At 36.0% G+C, this 19,211-nt stretch overlaps 1 protein-coding gene across 1 annotated transcript in view; it reads left to right on the forward strand.

Annotated features, from left to right (window-relative positions):
• PACRG (parkin coregulated) overlaps nt 1–19,211 on the forward strand; it is a 232,700-nt gene that overhangs the window by 125,123 nt on the left and 88,366 nt on the right. The window contains exon 4 of the mRNA XM_065632369.1: nt 8,503–8,652. Within this exon, the coding sequence (XP_065488441.1) occupies nt 8,503–8,652 (150 nt within the window). The remainder of the gene's footprint in view (nt 1–8,502; nt 8,653–19,211) is intronic.

The following is a 19,211-nucleotide window of genomic DNA, read 5'->3' on the forward strand; positions in this document are numbered from 1 at the left end:
AACAGACTCATTGTATTTGTGATACAGAATGAATAGAGTCAAATACACTTTTGTTGAAGGGGAAAGGGAATGTAGTTTGGAGCCTGATAATGCTGAAATAATACTATTGAAAGGGTCAGAATTGTGAGTTTGTTTTGGTTTTCTTTCATTCGCTTTATTCTCCATTTAAAAAGATTAATTATAGATGTCATTATCTTACTGTAGATTTTGTAAATGTCAAAAGGAATATATAATATTCAGAATGGTTACCCTGTGACACTTGCGAAAGGTTATGAATATAATGTTACAGTTTTTTCTCTCTAAAAGGGAAACACATAAAGAGAGGAATCATGTCATTTCTTTAAATCTGTATTGCCAGCACTACTCAAATATATTTATAGTAGTATTTATTTTTGAAAGCTGAAATCTTTATTCAGAAAAGACTGCAAGTTTATGGCAGCAGCTACTCAGTTAGGCTTTAAATGTCTTGCTGAGACCAGAATCTAGCTAAGATATAATTACCTGGAAGCTTTAGCTGTTACACAGCTTCTACCATTAGGAAGAGATTGCTAAGTAAGGATATTTATATGGGTTTGGTATATAATCTTTTAAATCAAGTCATAATTTCTGATGGTAGAACACATTCAAGAATCTGCTAGCTAAATTTAGTCGTTAGTTCTGCTTTATCTTATTGTACATTGCTTCTTTTTAATTTTTTTTAAAAAAGCCCTCTGTGTTGGCTTAAATGTGTGAAGACTCTAAGTATTATTAATGATAAAGGCTTCTTCCTAATTAAAGCCATATTAATATAAAAAAAACCACTGTCATCTCAGGGAATGTGGAAGTGTGTACTTCTAGGAGTTTTAAAATTTGCTATGACCGTGTAATACAGCAGTGTAGCCTGAGCTATACATTTCTGTGACTCAGCTGCATCCATGATAAACTCAGCTATGTTTTACACATATTACTGTCTCTAAAGTGTCCCACTGGGAGAGTTATATCTGATTAACCAGTCTTCTTCTAGACCACTGCCATATTTCTACTGCAAAAGAGTAAATCGATTGTTAGGCAAGGTAATATACATGATAGCGGGGAAAGGGGTAAAAGAAAGACAGAAAAATAACTTTACAGATAGAATACTTTTAAAAGCAGTTCTCTCTCCTAGATGTTTATCAAAGGAAAATGTAAGTAAAGAGCTGCTCTCTAAAAACATTTTAAATTAAATATTAGAATTCCGTATTGTATTTGCTAATGAAGAAAATAATGTGAAATTAAATACTTAAGGATCACTCACCAGAATCTTTTCTGTTCTGTGCTCTGAATTGTAAAATCGACGTGTAGGCAATCTGAATTTAGGCCCAGAAGCCAGTAAAGCTCATGTCTTTAAATTGTAACTTACATGAAAGTATTGTTTCTACACAGTTGCAGTCAGCAGACCAGCACTTCTGATAGAGTCCAAAAAGAATAATCTTCATCCTAAGGAACACCGAAGTTTTCCTTTTTGAGGCTTTCTCCATGTCGTTAAAAATCTCTTCTGTGACACAGTAGATCAAGGATACCCTAAACTTTGTTGAAAATGTTTCATTAAAGGAAACAGATTTTTTGTTACTCAGACAGAGAAATGCATAGAGCAGTCCTCTCTCATTGTGACCTACAGAGTCCTTTTTAATGTTTAATACATTTCTAAATTAAACTGATTTCTGTTTTCTTATTCTCCACATGCTATTTGCATGTAAAATGTGGATTGCTGTCTTGGACAACAGTGTAGTTAATTCCCATTTAATGTCAAATCAGTGTCACTGTTGCATTTAGATAGTAAAGAACCTGTTGCTAGCAGTTGTTCTAAGCACATTTATATTTCTTCTCATATATCTTCACTGCATTTAATAGTATTTAAGAGTCATAAATACTTCCTTATTTCACAGAATGATGAAATATTTTTATGGAATAAATATGGTTTTCTGGGCTGTAGTATTTTCCTTTCTGTAAGTCATGTAAGTTAGTTTATGTCATCTACAGCAAATAAATTAAAGCTTTAATTGAATTGTTATGTTCCTCCTGGCTGACTGTTGCTCTTGAGAAGCAGTTCTGGTTGTTAAGGTCACAGACTGAAAATTAACTCTAAAAAACCTCGATTTTGTAGGCTTAAAATGCTTTTAAAGAAAGCAAATGTCTCTAAAAGAATTATCTTTATTCTTAAATACCAAAGCATTTCTCCCCTGTAAGCTCTGTCAACCAATAGAACTGGTCAGTTAGAAGGTTTGTGTTAGATTCTTCAGCTCAAAACTGGTCATTTCAGGTAATTTCAGATGATACAGCAACACGATTCTTTATTACTCTCCTTTATTCCTGTCTCTAAGGAGAAACCATGTTTTTAATTTAATAAAGATATAGCTCATCCATGTTTGGAAAGTGAAATCTGCAATTAACCTCTCTTACTTTTGAAGCTGGAGTTAGAGCTATTCTCTCCTGAATTTATTAATGTTTAACATTTATTCAGACTGAATTGCATCTGCCATTTTGTCACCCAGTCATTCTGTACTGTGAAGTCCTGCAGTTCTTCGAAGTCGGCTGTTATCTTTGGCATGTGGAATAATTTGTTATCATCAGAAAACTTTGTTAGTCATTAGTAAACATCTGTTCCAAATCACCTATGAATCTTCTGAAAAACATGAACTTCAGTAGATTCCTGCAAGGCTCTACTATTTATACTCCTCTTTTGTGGCCATTTATAGTTGCCTTCATTTCCTATCTCTAAACAGGCATGGCAGTTAAGTGTTTCAAAAGCCTTCAGTAAGAGACCTTATCAAATACCTTTCAGAAGTCTAAGGAAACTGTATTATCAGGCTTTTCTTGTCCACATTCTTTTTCAAGGACCTACAATACATTTAGAACACTATATTAATTTGCACAGTACAGATGCCAATATTACTGGTCTTCAGTTATCCAGATCTTTCCTGAAATCTTTTTACAAAATGTTATCACATTTCTTTTATAAGAAAGCTGTTTTCATTGAGAGGGTGAGTACTCAGAGCGGTTTAGTAGCTTGAGGCAGCACAGGAATGGACATCTAGGAATGGATGGAAACTCTAAACTGGCATAGCCACAGAGAAGGTTTTGGGGACTCTATTTTCAGTGTATTCTTTATACTAGCTAATTAAAACAGTCCTGCAAATGTTAATAGAATTCCAGTTTTACAGGTGCTGATCTAGTATAGCATTACAACTGCAAGCACAACTAAAGCTCAAAAAAGCCACTGATTTTCTCTTCGGTGTTCTGCTACATGATGCTTCTTGCAAGTATTCATGGTTCAGTTACAGATCTTCGCCTTTTCTGTTCCTCAGCCTTTGACTTTATAGGACAAAGTTTTTTATGACAAAATTGGCCTAATGTTATTGTGCCTTGGCCCCTGTTCCTCCTTCCCATCACCTCACTGCAACACATCACCCCTTCAGTTGTACTGGAAGAAATATCTGTACATCTGTATTGTAAATTGGATCAGGATCTTACCCAACTTTAAAAAAATACTGAACACAAGTTTGTTATTCTGGGTTTTATTCAGTCTTGATTGAAACACTATGTTTTGTAACAGCCTTCATTACTGTTCTGTAAAATTAGCATAATGTAATACTTAGATCAGTTCAGGTGGTTAAGTATTATGCATTTTGAAAGTTTTGGACAAAATTCTCTGTAAGATAAGTACATATCACTTTAATCAATTGCACTTTAAGAACACTTCATGTTAGCTGTTCTTTAAAGCTGACTCTGTGAATTTAAGAAAAGAAGCCCTTGATCAACAAGATTAAGTAGATCACAACAATCGAAGAATCTTTATCCTGAGTGCTTGTTGCCCTGCAGGAGACCTCCTCTCTTGTTCTGCTTCAGGCAAAGAATTTTCTAAAACAGGTGCCTCATTAACCAATGGAGGGGACAGAGATCAGTGCAAAATAAATTGATTTGTGAGACCTAAATAGAAAATGGAAACTGTCAGCGCATTTCTAAACATAGATTCACAGGTGTATTTGAAAAAGAGATTGAATAAAATTAAAGGTAAGTGCAAATTAAAGAGAACTAAATTATTAACATAACTTTAAATATAAATACCAAAATCTAAACTGTAACATTTGGAAAAAAAGATGAAAGTTGGGGAATCTGATTTGAATCTGTAAAGTTTATGCTATCTGTGTGCTATCTGGGGAAGAATGTTCTGATTTGATCTCTTCTGTGTAAATACATTATGTCATGGAAAAGATCCACTGTATACTGGGAGAAATGATGTGTTTCCTGGCTTATGAAATGTATCAGTCCAAAAGATGAGAACTGTGGCTTCTGTTATAGGCAACATCTGGGACTGAGACGGGAGTTTCCAAACTGCTACGTCAAAATAAAATATAAAAATAAAAAAATATCAGCTTATATAGCTTCTCAGTCTTTTACTTTGAGATGTTAGAAGTGTTACCCAAGGAAAAAACTTGAATGTTTTAAAATAATAATTTATATTGCTTCATATGTAAGCTGCTTCTATCTAAATGGAGAAGCAAAGAAGTGGCATATATCTTTAGAAAAGTCTTTACTCTTAATGGAAATTAACGAAAGAAAATTCTAAATTTGCATAAATTCCTAATAAAATTTAATGAAAAGAAAAATGCCCTGAAGTTGTCAGTGAATTGGTATTGTATGTCATCTCATTGCTAACAAGCTTAAATAAACAGCACTGTGAAAAACCTCCATCCCCAAAATGTTCAGTGTTTCAAATATGCTTTCAAATTTCACAATTATCTATTACTTTGGCTTTGAATGGCAGAAACACAGAGCTGACTCAGATACTGAGCTTTTACACCAGGTATTTAACCTACTAACATTTTAAAAGTCTCATTTAAGAAAATCATGATGATCTTCAGGAAACACTTGTTTGGAAAAAGAGTAGCAGTACAAAATAAAATGTGTTTGAAATAAGTACTTCATTATATGCTTGCATTGAGCAATTATTTAAGCTTGAGTGTCTCCTGGAAAAGTGAATATCCACATCACAAGTGAAACTGTCAAGCTTATATACCATTAAAGGAGAAAATATTGCAACTGCTAAGCAACAGAGTCAATTTATTGAGTTGGGGTCTTTTTTTTTGAAGTTGCTGCTTAAGAGAGTTGTACAAAGTACAGCATGTAGACTAGATGACCAGAAGGGAAATATATACCATCAAGGGAGGGGAGTCCACTAAAAACACATTAGGGAGAGGAAAGATACCTTTGAGAAGGAAAGCAGTCATTCACTTTGCTGTTATTGTGAAGATCCACAGCAAACTTCTAGGTCAAGAGGCAACAGCCTAGCATGCTTTCAGATTGGAATATTTATGCATGTTTCCTTCTTCGGGCATATGTAGCTGTACTGTACTAAGAGTTTTAAATGGTCTGCTTCATTCCTGTGAAAGGATACTAGTAATTTCTTCCACTTCTGTTAACCTTTGTATAATATATCACTGACATTTTTCAAAATGTTGAAATGTACTTATTTCATACACAGCATTAAAATTTTCCTCCTTTGATTCATGTGGGAAAATGATCTGCAGTGATTGTAGTACACAGAAAATAATTACCAGATTTTTAAAAGATAAGCATATGTTTGAAATTGATGTATCCTTGGGGCAGGGACTGTCTTTAATTAAATGTTTATACAATGCCTAATATAATCAAGCCAGGAGCTGGTTGACTGCTATGCATGCCACAGTCCAAATATTTAATAATAATAACTCCAGTTCTGCAGTCAATTTGATCTTACTTTTGATATTTACAAATGTTTTCCTAACACACACTGCAGATTTCTGCAATTAGAAGGGCTTCAGGCTGAAATTCTGCAGTCTCTTTGATTCTACCATATCCATCATTTTAGCACTCAAATCTTGATCCTAAGTCTGTCTTTTGTGTGTCAAATGGAGGACAGGATATCCCTGTTCTGAGGGAGGTGGGACAAGTATCCAGCTGATTTCCTAGCATGCAGATGAAACAAGTGCTACTATTACTGTTTAAAATTCCAGCGAACACCCCAACAGTGCAACTCAGATGTCAGGAAACTTGCGTGACAGGTTCTGTGATGAGTTCTTCTTTGAAAATGTTCTTCTGGATTCAGTATGTATTCAGCTTGCTGCACTCATTGGGACACCTTCTCAGTCATGAGGCCGAATTCACACTATTAAACTATCAAGAAATTAATCTCTACCAGGACAGTCTTGGCTTCCACGCAAACCAGGGTTGTCTTTGCACAAGACAGAACTCTGAAAACAGGAAAATCTGCAAACCATCTGCAGAAAAAGGTTCCTCCTAGAGGTAGTTGGACAGCCATTTCCACTGACATGACACCCTCTGCATGTCTCATCCTCTAGGCCTGCTTCTACAATCAGGAAAAACTATTCCTGGAAGTGGGTACGATTTGTTGGTTAAGGATTAAGAAGTTGTGGTTTCTGTCATTGATAAATTTTTATGTCCCTTAAGTTAATTATTACTGTTTGTATGAATAATTAATGTTATTCATTTTATTCATGTTTATAGGAATTCATTCCTACAAATGAATACAAGTATCCATTCATGTTTGTATGAATAACTATTAATTATTTTACTGAAAATTACAAATGTTAATGATAAATTCCCTATTAATTCAGTTAGCTACTATTTCTGTGTATGACAGTTTAGTCATGAGTAAACCTATATGTCAGAACCTCAGAGCTTCCTCTTCCAATCATTCCTTTAAGAAAATGAATCATGCCTGTTCCTCTGTAAGAGAATACTTTCCTGCCTGGAATTTGGACCTAATCTTTCAAATTGTATCTGAGGATCTCTCTTTGCTGAAGCATCCTTGGAACATCTACCCATGAGAGCATAATTTGGAATAGCCAGCCTCTTTGCTGGAACTTTGTGTGAGCATGCTGCATTGGTGGGCTTCCTGTCCACACATTAATATGCTCAGAGACAATATGAAGTTAGCTGTAGCTTGGTTACCACAGTAGGGACTGGCAAATAAGAAGTATGGAATTTAGTCTCTGTTTTCATTTACCAACAGTTCTTTAAGTTAGAATCACCCTATGATGCAATGCAATTCCTTTATACCTTGCGCTCTCTGATTCTGTTGTATAACAGTATTTTTAGTGTGCTGTTCAAAAGCGTGCAAGGAGGCATGAAGGGAACATACTTACTAGTTGATTTTTAAGAGTTGTCTCTACCCATTCACACAATCAGTCTGCCTTGCCCTGGCTTTGAAGCTCTAGCTCTGATTTTTCACACTCGTCAGGCATGCAATAAGAAGCAGAAGTGAGTGAGGCACAGTGCATTTGCTTAAATAGATGGAAAACATGACATTGCTCCTGTGTGAGAAAGCTACTTCATTCCCTATGAAACAGCATTCCTGTGCACTGACAAAACTTAGTGCCAGAAATACGAATCCCGTTGCTTCAGTGTGAAGAGGCAATTCTTGACAAAGTTAGTAACTCCTCTCCAAATTTTGGCATGTTCTTTGCTATATATGTGTATGTATATATTTACGTTATGTTGAATCACATATTTATATACTTCCTTGTTCATAAAACATAAAACATTGAATATGAGCTTATCTTTTGCAGTTTTTGCTTTCCCAGTGCAACGATGTAAATGTCTATGTAAGTGAGCAGAACATTGGAGAATTAGACCAATACATAATAGCATACCAGATATGACAACTGTTTCCAGCTGCATAATTTCAGAGGAGATTTTATAACTAGAGGGATTTTGCAAGGAAAAAGAATACATTTCAAGCATGACTCATTTTTAATTGCAAAAGAGAATGCAAAGTACTTGCTTTTTGTAAAATCAAAAGAGAAGAGAAACAAAAGGTATTTATAAAATGTCTTAGTGTCATCAGATTAGAAGCATGACACTGAAAGCTGAGAGAAAAATCTAAGTAGGCAAGACAAAATCTTTTTTTTCTAGAATGTTTGTCTTTTAAAAAAAGCTTACAAGGTTTTTTGTGGTGTGTTTTGGTTTTTTTTTTCCTGTAAACATTTGCTTCATTGTACTGATTCTCAGAATAGTAGGAATTGTTAGTTGAATGAATAAAATGATCGTGAAATAAATGAGTACAAATGCACAAACACTAATTGTTGCACTAGAATGTATCTGTTGTCAACCTTTGCAGGTTGTCTTGCAGTTGTACAGTTCCACTGGCCCCAAATGGTACTTACTGAACATCTATTTTTTATTTGTTTGGACCACGCCAGTATTACACAGGCAGCATGAGGGAATAATGAGCTGCATTCTTTGAGTTACTGAAGAGTCAGCACAAATTGTGGGAACAAATAACAATCAGACAAGGCAGTGTTTTATAACATCAGGACTGCAATCCATCTTTGGGATCTTTCAAAGCTGGGCTAATAAAGGCCTGCTTACAATCCCCAGCAGAGTACAGTTTAATTAAATTTGTCCATTAGAGGACTCCTCCCCCTCCTTCTACATTTCAGAAATTAATTCTGCTTTCTGCCTGTCCTTTTTTCTACATCACAGATGCACTGAGCCTTCGTAACCGGCAGATCCTCTGCATCACGCTGAAAGTTCTCCAGCACCTGGTGGTGTCAGCTGACATGGTCGGGGAGGCCTTGGTGCCCTATTATCGGCAACTCCTCCCAGTCCTAAACATCTTTAAGAATATGAATGGTGAGTTATCCTAACAGACACTGTGTCTTTCAACCCCTAAGGTAAAAAGGGGCTTGATGCAGGGTTAATTAACAATGTAGTTAAGATTTATTACTGTATATAAACTCAAATCCATTTGGAGCTCTAAATAATGTAAACCCCCCTCTCACTATTCCCTGAGGATGCACTGAAATTAACAATTTCATTTATTACTCCTTGCACATACGGTTTATTTAATGGAGTACAGAAGCTCTGAAGCAGTTCTATAATCTTCCAATAATTAAATGGTAAAGTTTTTTAACAGTTTCTTGAATACATTAATAAATTGCAAAGGTTTTTTCCTCTCTCCGACACATTACTTCAGTCCAGCCTTTTTGTTCCATTCTGTGCTCTTCACAAGCAATTCACTGCTACCAGCAGGCTTAGGAAAGAATAAAAATTAAAAGTGGCAATCAAACAAATTAATTTTAGGGTCAAGAGAACTCCTTATTGTAGAAAAATTTCAAGTTACATAATGTCTAGCAAAACAGTGAAGTTTGAAGTTATAACTGCTCACTTAACAGCTTTTATTATACAGAAATTTAGAACTAATTTGTATCTATGTTATTTTCTTTGTAGTGCAAACCTCTATTGCCAGTTTCAGTCTTTAATAACTGTGGTACTGTCAGTACTATGAGTACTGTATACTGTGAATGCATTTACACCACAGTCACCAGCTGAAATCAACATGATGTATCTTTCTTTTGCCAAACTAATCTTTAAAATATTTTTCTGTAGTAAGTCTGTCTGTACTTATCTGTTCAATTATCTACCAACTTTCTGACTTTAAAGTTTCTGTTATAGGCATGCAGCCTATAGATCAAAATAAGTTAATTCCTCACAATCTTGCAAAGGAAGTACTGACAGATTTTTTCATGAAGTTCATGGCATTTAATGCTTATCTACAGGACTGCTTCCTATTATACTTTCTGTTTGCATTACTATGGAAAGTATTAGCTTATGCTCACTCTTTAAGACCTCAGACTGAAAAATGCCTGTCCAAAGACTGACTTGGAGACTAAAATGAGATTAAGATTTTAGATCTCTTTAAACATATATATGTCTGTGGCTCTATTTTAGTGAGAAACTTGCAGTAATGTGAAATTCCACAAATTCAACGTGGTTAATATGACAACTGTGGCTTTCTAGAAGTTGTGGCATGAAAGCTTATTCATAAAATCCATACGGTGAACTTAAGTAATTTCAGTAGGGTTCCTTGTAAATTAGAAGATTCCCCCTTAATATATCCAATTTCAGTATCTGGCACAAAATGAGACTCTAAAAAGAAGGACTCTCATTGATTATTGAATATACAATACATGCTTTTTTCCAGATTTCAGCCTGAAGTAGCCCATAAATTCTCTTGACTAGGCATTTCTGCAGTGATTTCAGATGAATAATAGGGAAAGCTCATGTCTAACCAGGTACATAGTTTTACAAGGCATTAAACATGTTCTGAATATATCCTAAGTTTTGGATATATTCTGAGCAAAACATATTTTCAACATATTTGCATAACATCTGTGCTATGTGAATTTGTGCCTATATCAAACTACACTAAATCTTGATATTTGGTGTTTAATAACTAAAAACCAAAAAAAAAGAAAAGTAGTGGTTCAAAAATAATACATTTTATTAAAGTATTACTTTTCTAGGAATAAAGCTTTTGAAAGTTCGGTATTACCAGCAATAAAATGGATACTATTTGCAAGGCCTCCCATACAAAACTTCTTCAACTTATTCAGTACATGCATGCTGGTGATAGGCAAAGATTCTTCCTCTGTCTCCCCCAGCCTCAAAAAGCTGATACTTAACTTCCTCCTTCACTGGTGGTTGGCAGAAAATGTATGCTCACTTCCTTCTCCTTTTTATCCCCCATATAGTTAATAAGCAACTGCAGTCCAGGTCTTCGCTACCAGTTATCAGGAAGCTGTAGAGACTGATTCAGGCTATTTGCTCCACTGCTTGTTCATATAGGTGAAAGATGAGAGAGTGTAAACTCTTCTTCCTTCTTTTGTGCATAGTTTGAGAAAAGAGGAACTGTGGTACAGCTGCCAAGAGTTGTGTGACTTGCAGTCTGCTAAGTCTGACACTGTGGAAGTTTGTCCCGAATTAGGGTAGATGGAAGGAACCCTGTTTTAGTTGTTGCTACCTTGCTAGATCAGTATCCATCTGCTGAAAGGAACTCTTTCCCACATTCAACATCTCTGAATGCCACTCTCACACTAAACTAGTTTATAGGCAAGAGACATTAAAAAAACAACCACACAAAAAAAGTATTAAGACATTAAGGTCAACTTACCTTAAAGTCAAGTTTCCTGGTGACCAGTTCAGAACAAACCAAGCGAAGTGATTCTTTATGCAGTGTGTGTGATGTGAAGCTCTGGAACTCCTAACGCCTAATTCTTTGGATACCAAAAGTTTACATGTGTTCAGTGGCAGCTGAAAAATGTCATAAAAAAGAAGCTATTGCTTATTTAGTAAAACACATTGATCACCTCTGGCTTGTGGCATTCCTAAACCACACCATGGTGGAAGATGAGAAAGTATTAGGTGAAGTACCATAAATGCTTGTCCTACATTCACATTGCCTCATCATCTCCTTTTGAGAGACGTACTTCTGGACTAGACAGGCATTTGCTATTATCTAAAACATCCATCTTTACATTCTTCCTACACTGGTCCCTGGCAGACTTGCAGAAAATACTCAATTCCCTTTGAGTTTAAAAGTGTTCTGGAATATAGGTTCTTCAGGAATTTTGTTCACACTGCATACCTCTGATCTGTCTGAATCATGATTCACCTCACAATATTAGAGAGGCTTATAAATAAAACAGTAAAAAAACTTGCATTGATAGGATCTTAAGGTTAGGATATCAGAAACAGGTATCTAATAAAAAAATATGGAACATCGTCTTAGCTTTAGCTTATCACATGCTTATCTCTTGAGTTATTCTTCAGCCAACAAAATTGGTAAATCAGTGTTACTTGAACTCAGATTATGATAGCTTGAGAAGCTGTCAGTTCTGTCCCACTTAAGTCTAAGCAATACTTTCCAAATTCCCATCCGTTTCCAAACACTGAGGCTACAGTCTCGCAGTCAGCAACAGTGTTGTTTAGTTGCCATTGCCTTCAAGGGGCACTCCATGTTAAAGAAGGAGGCAGCTTCTTCCTGTAGGCAGCCGTTTGGTGCAGCTGACTGTGATTCCGACTGCAGATTTTTGCTGGATTAGCCAGGGAGGCTCTGAACTATGTAAATCCTCTTTTCTGGGATCTGATGTCTTTGGTGCTTAAAGATGATATCTCCTTGCTCCTATTCAGCCTGCTGGCAAACTGCTTCTTAACCAGCCACTAATGTTCCCTTAGGCAGAGTTATTAATTCGTTCTTTTTAATTGTATACTGAATATTGATTATTCACATAAACACAGTTTCTCATATGTTCCTTTGCTTTTCCTTTGTATTTTTGGCATTTCCACTTTTTTCTACTTCCATCTGCTACCTCCAAATCACCCCATCATTATTTTGTAAAATTGCCCTTTTTTAAATTAGCGGGTTCTGACATGGATGTGTTTTCTTATGTTATGATATCTCCCAACCAAGCTTGTCTCTAAAAATGAGTATTTTTATAATGATTATGTGGTTTTGAGAGCTATATAATACCAGCAAAAATGGTAAATGCTGACCTTTTGGAACAGAAGATAATCTAGGTACTTAATTTTAAAATTTTAGCACCCATATTAGAGTTCTTTATTAAAAGTTTTTTGGTCAATATTTCACAAAGTGTCTATTGACAACTTCTGTGTAATGCCTTCTAATGAAGTACATTCTTCTTGTAGTTTCGTGTATCAAATAATTTTGATTTTGTTTTCTGAATTCTCTGTGATTTTATGGCAGTCTGTGAGAACACACAGTGTAAACGCAATTGAGTTGATCAACAAATTAAGGTATGCCAAATATATTTTATCATTAGAATTTGTGGGCCACAAAACAGGCATAGTTCAGATAAGTGATTGCCAGGCATATGTTCTGTAGTTTGGATCTTTGAAATTATAGAAATGGAAAAGAAGGTCTGTTGGATGAAGGTCTGCCCATTTGTACAGGTGACTTGACTTTCGTTAATTTTTGTAAATAAAAAGAAAGAGAGTGTTGATGACAAATAAATTAGGAGTTTTAATTATTGAAAACATCAAAAACATGCTCACCTATCTAAGTTACAAATGCCAGGGGAAAGATCCATGCCTCCTAAGACAGTCTGGAAGCCAGAGGAGAGAGCTCAATGAACTCTAGAGAGTCTTGGTGGTGAGTGAGGGGCTTTTTGGTGCACAAGCATACTTGATGTGTCTGAATTTGCACCCTCTCTGGAACTTAAGCCTCTGACTTCCAGTAGACATTTCTTTCCACTTGGGTTCCCGAGTGCTCTGTTGCAGAGCATTAAGACATAAAAGAGCAAAGTTCTGTTGTTAGTGATGCTACCACTAGCGTCTGTTTATTGGCGGAGACAGTGAGAGCATCCTCACCAAATGGCCATGGTGTACTCTGAAAAAGGGTTGAAGCTTTCTGCCAGTCATAGGGCTGGCAAGTGAGCAAGCAGAAGGGAACATGAATTCATCCCAGTGATTAGGGAATACTCGCGAGATGTAAGAGCTGTTTGTCTAATCTCTGCAGACTGAGAGGGGACTAGCAGTCACTAAGCAAGATCCCCAACATATGGACTATTATGCAAATGTGCTACTATATAATATAAGAAACAAAAGAGTAATGACAATGCCTGCTAAGTCTATTATGAACCCTGTAGTGCCATTGTAGATTTCATTTAAATGTGTAAGTTAAATGTACTCTTATGAAACTCATTTTAGTCTTGTGAAGAGGGAAAGAAAAATACACATCAAATGGAAATATTCTAGTTTTGCATCACAAAATCTTTTCTTTTGGGGCGTCTTATTTTCTAAGCTGCCTTTTATAAATTTGTCAGTTATCTGAGGTAAATACAGTTTAGGAATAAATAGAATAAACTTGTTCTTTTATGAAAGCAGGCAGAAGATAAAAATAAAAGGAAAAAAAAAAGAGTTTTCAGAGCCTGGAATACGCTATTAGAGTGTATGTCTGTCTGAAACAGGAACCTGTTTATTCAAAAGATTAGACAGTTATGAACAGCAAATTTCTCTTGTTTAATTTACCTGACGGCTAAATGAAAATTTCATTGATTTAGTTTAACAACTGTTTTATGCTGTCAAATCTAAGCAATCTTAACAGCCGTACTACATCAACCCATGTACACAAAAATATTTTTGTGTCATCAATTTGTATTATTCAGAAGTGATCAAGCTTTGCAGATAAAATAATGTAGACTAGATGAAAACAAAATATGATTAGGATTTACATGCCTCAGAGAGAGAAGTGTGGGGTGGCCCTGCGCTGTGGAAGGTATTTCTCCATCATGGTAGTTCTGTCTAACGCAAACAGTGGTAACAGGGCAGACTGAAGCCCAAGTTTCTTTTGGCTTCCCTAAAAATTCTTTGACACTATCAGTAACTTAAAGCTAACACAAACTTCTGACAGTTTCTACCTATCTAGTCATTCCTTTAAAATAAAATTTTAGAGATAAGACTGAAAATACCTGGTGTAGCTGAATCGTAGCATTCAACGAAGCATGAAACCACAAAGCAGAATTATACTGCATCTGAACTTCACTTGGGAAAAAACATTCTCTTGTCTGAAAGGCACTTCACATACTTTGGAGAACTCTATTTTCTAAAATACAATAGTACTACACAGACTCGAAAACAAAAAGCAGAATTTAAGTGTTTGATTGCCGAAGCAAGAAACACTACCTACAGGTAAAAGTGTTCCATGTATTGGAAATGGAGTATTTTCAGAACTGCTTGTGTATTCCAGAGGCAACAATGCTCTTCAGAGTGGTTCATGGTTATTACTAATAAGCAGCAATTATCTTTAGCGTGATTGCATATGCCTCAAAGAAAATCTCTTGCCCAGAACGTTTCAACTGTTTGTTACTTCTGCTGAGAAATCCAAAAGTGCTTTCACAAAGAATGTCAATCCAGTTCTAAAATACTTTACAGTTTGCCAACTCTGTGTTCAGAAATCATGTTTCAGATTAAAAAAAAAAAAAGGATAACTTGATGTCACCGTTTGATTGCAGGACAACAATAAACTGTGACAGATGCTTTGTTAACCTTCTCTCCTTCCCCCCTCCTAGCCCCCCCGACTCCCCACTAAGGAAAGGGAATAGGAGGGCAAAGAGAGACAAAGAGAGAGAGAAGACTTACAAGTTGGAAAAAGTTAAAAATGTTTTACTAATGCTACTAATAGAGAAAATAATACGAAATATACAAAACCAATCTTGAAATTCCCGCACAGCTCAGCACTGGCTCCGCACTGCAGGGCGGGCACCTGGAAGTCCTGCGTTGGACTCTGCAGCAAACCAGAACTGGATTCAAGGATGCAGGGTCTGTCACTAGGCCTCAGATCACAGGGATGGCAGGCAGGGTCCTTCCCAGATGCCAGCCATAGTCGAAGAGAGAACGAGACCCTTGTGATCGCCCACTTTTATATGGTGTTATGACATGGATGGGATGGAATACTCAGTTGGTCAGTTTTAGTCACCTATTCAGTTCGCTCCTCCTTGCTTATGGGGATGTGCATTCTTATCAGCGACCTTGCATACCGTTGCTAAGTCTACCAAAACATGTATCCAACTTCAGAAAATGCAGTTACTAGGAAGAACTTGGCTGAAAGAAAAATTCACGAAAAGAGAAACTGGTCTTGTTTTTAATAAAACCAGGACACTTGAACATCATCTTTTACAAAGTAATGTATTTGAAGTCCTCTTCATTTCTCCTCCCAACTCTGAGATTTCAGATTCTTCTCAGGCAACTTTTCTCAGGGTTCCCCTGCTACTACGAAGATTAGATGCTTTATCATTTCTCTTTTTAAGAGAAAATGGACGTTCCCACAAAATTAATTCATAGTTGAGATTTGGATAAAAACCACCTAATTCCATCAGGACATCAATAAAATAAGGCATGTTAGTATACTAGTTGTATCAGAGCAATACCATAAATTGCGTACTAAATCCAGTTTTCAAGTTGTTCTGCTTCATTGTGACACCTATTTTTCATATCTCTGTACATATTTTGCAAGCATTTTCATTATTTCCAAGCTTTCTTTGAATTCTATTTTCTGAAATCCATTATGTTTTCAGAAATTTAAAAACAAAGATTCTGAAATGGCTTTAAGGATATATACACTTCAGAGGAGTAAGACCACCATGACAACACAGATCTGAGTGAACAAGAAGTTTTTATATATTTTCTGTGTTTTGGTATACACCTTCAGCATGCGAGATTCAGAATTTTCTGATTCATCAACATTTAGTGAAAAATATTGTGGTTTTCCCAAAACGGCGTCTCATGTGCCAGTAAATTGCTATTCTAAGCAGATAAGGATAAATTGATTGCACTCAAAAAGGTTATTGTCATACTGATGAGAAGCAAAATATATTTTTGTCATTCCCAAGTGTAGTTAATGATATTATTTCAACAGGCTTCCTGTGAATTACAATTCTAAGAATATTTACTTTAAAAATATATTTGAATATTTTTAAGAACATCAAAACATTTTTCTTCTGTGAGATCGACTGATGGTCTTTTGAAAGATGTTTTTCAAATCTGTCTTGATTTTCTGTCAAAAAACTCATCCTGAAAGCAAAACTCTCCCTTTGTATAATAATTGAATATGGACTAGTTATGGACAGTTGGCAGCTGGCGTTTCACATATTTTGTTGTACACTGGCCAATCTCGACCTGTTTTGATGACTGCTCTTGCTTATGGAGTTACAAAAAGCCACTGGAACTCTAACGTACAGAAATTAGAAGTTACCAAAACCCACCTATATCAGAGCATTTGTTGCTTTAATATCTTTGATACAAAGCATCTGATTTTAAGCTGATGATATAGTAAACTTTTAATGTGTAATAAAAACCCTGTCAGGTACTTTGTAACACATTTAGAGAATTATCACACTTAGATCATAATTGCTGGGTAATTTCTAATTACTATCTGATTTCTTAGCTGAAAATACAGCATCAGTCTGTGTAAAATAAAACTGACTCAGCAGTGATTAAATTGATGTTATTAACACTTAGCACTTACTTTTAATATTTTAATAGCCTAATTAATTCAGCATCTGGAATTCTTGACAAAAGAAAAATTAAAAGCTTCCCATGTCAGAGGGTGTACATTGCATCCAATATTTTCTTTTTTCTTTTTCAGTTTTAAATTTTTTGAGTATGTTGACCCAAGGAAAGGAGGGTTGTCTATTGAATGCCACACAAAGGTGAGAGTTAGGACCTCTAAGTTCACAGGAAATTCATGAACAAGTAAAATAGTGGAAACATAAGATTCTTCCTGTGCTTCAGTGTAAACATCTGTAAAATGGGTATAACCTTAAAGTGCTTGTAGGCTTCAATGAATATTTTGTTTGGCAATCAATCAGAACTTTTACAGAGTTCCAGGAGTGTATGTATGTCAGTGAAACATCATTTCGTAAAGTTAAGAGTTCATATCATGCTTTGCTCTAATACTATAGCAAGATTTGTGTTCCTGTGAGAAATAATTACTTTTGGAAATCCCATGTTTGAGGAAGAATTGGACATTCAGGACTGGACTTATGCAGAATTACAATAGTATCTGTAAGTCTTACTATTCTTGCCTTAATATCATCAGTTAAGTATCTGGTCTCCAAATGAGACAAAGGAGGTGCTTAAGTTACCTGAGAAGCTTGTCTTGTAGGCATCCTTGGTGCTGCTGAGGCCACACTTTGAGTTCAGTTTTGGGCCCCTCACTATGAGAAAAGACATTGAGGTGCTGGAGAGAGTGCAGAGAAGGGCAGTGAAGCTGGTGAGGGGCCTGGAGCACAAGTCTTATGAGGAGCAGCTGAGGAAACCGGGGCTGTTCAGCCTAGAGAAAAGGAGGCTGAGGGGAGACCTTGTCGCTGTCTACAACCACCTGAAAGGAGGTTGTAGCATGGAGGGTGTTGGTCTCTTCTCCCAAGTAGCAAGCGATAGGACAAGAGGAAATGGCCTCAAGTTGTGCCAGGGGAGGTTTATATTGGGTATTAGGAAAAAATTCTTCATGGAAAGGGTTGTCAAGCATTGCAATAGGCTGCCCAGGGAAGTGGTTGAGCCACCATCCCTGAAGGTGTTTAAAAGATGTGTAGATGTGTTGCTTAGGGACGTATTTTTAGTGGTGGACTTGACAGTACTAGGTTCATGGTTGGACTCAATGATCTTGAAGGTATTTTTCAACCTAAATGATTCTATGATTCTATGGGTTTTTTTGGTTTGGGGTATTTTGGGGGTTTTTGTTTGTTTGTATTCGGGGGTTTTTGGTTTGGTTTGGGGTTTTTTGCTCTGGTTTGGTTTGGGATTTTTGTTGTTGTATTGTTTTTTGTTTTGTTGTTTTAAATAAAATGCATGTACAGGTGTGCAAGCTGGAACTAGAACCCATAGTTCTTAACTGCCATTTGACTGTGTAACTGCTAGGCACAGACTCTTGCTTAATCTATTATTTCTGCTTTGGGGAATTCTGAATTCTTTGCCGAACCTAACCAAGCTACAGTATGAAGGATGTTGTATACAGGCATAGATTTATCTAGTAAAGTACTACCCGCAGAAATCAGGTAGTTCAGCACATGCCCCAGTTTGGTGGGATTACTTCTCCGTAGGTTCACAATTCCCCAGATGTCCCCGATAGATCAGAACTGCACCTTCCATTCTCCAGTTCTGATTAAAGCCCACAAGCTTTGGAAGAGTAGAATTTCAGATGCGCACCCACGCTTCTCGTTTTCAATTTATTTGCTGTAGGCAGCTCCTTGTGGACTTCTTTGTCACCCTTCTGAGGCTCCTGATTCAATTTGCAAAGAGCCGAGACAGCTACATTTCCTCTCTAGATGTTAAGGCTTTCTTTGGGTCTGCCTTTTACAAGTAATCTGGATGGCTAAAAATTTGACTGCTACCCTTCCAGTTAGGAGTTATTCCTTTCTTCTTGGTAATTCTTTTATATGGTTTTCACATAGTTGGTTTCCAAATATAGTGGGACTGAGAAGTGATTTTTTCAATTGGACTGGCACTGCCTGCTTAATTTATAACTACTTTCAGAGTACACATTAAATAATTCTGAGAAAATATTTGTTTTCTACATAATTCTTCTCTTTTAATGTATGTTTGCAAACAAATGTGCCTAAGTTTGAGGGTACCTATGGTTTCAACTCATCACATTTATTAAGGTAGCATATTTTTTAATTTGAAATATACTTCAAAGGTATGTGTTCATTTAATAATTCTAAATGGATTATGTTTGTTTATTGCAGATGTTTTAAATTTGTGTGCTCAATTAGGATTTCTGTTCTGAGAAGACTATTTCTGTGAAAGTCAGTGTGAAGTTTCCAAAATTGCAGAAATTGGCTCTGCACCTCACTTTCTGGTTTTATATCTAATGAAAAAAAATAAACCCAAATAAA

Source organism: Caloenas nicobarica, chromosome 3 (assembly GCF_036013445.1).
Source record: "Caloenas nicobarica isolate bCalNic1 chromosome 3, bCalNic1.hap1, whole genome shotgun sequence".
In the NCBI taxonomy this organism is placed as follows: Eukaryota; Metazoa; Chordata; class Aves; order Columbiformes; family Columbidae; genus Caloenas; species Caloenas nicobarica.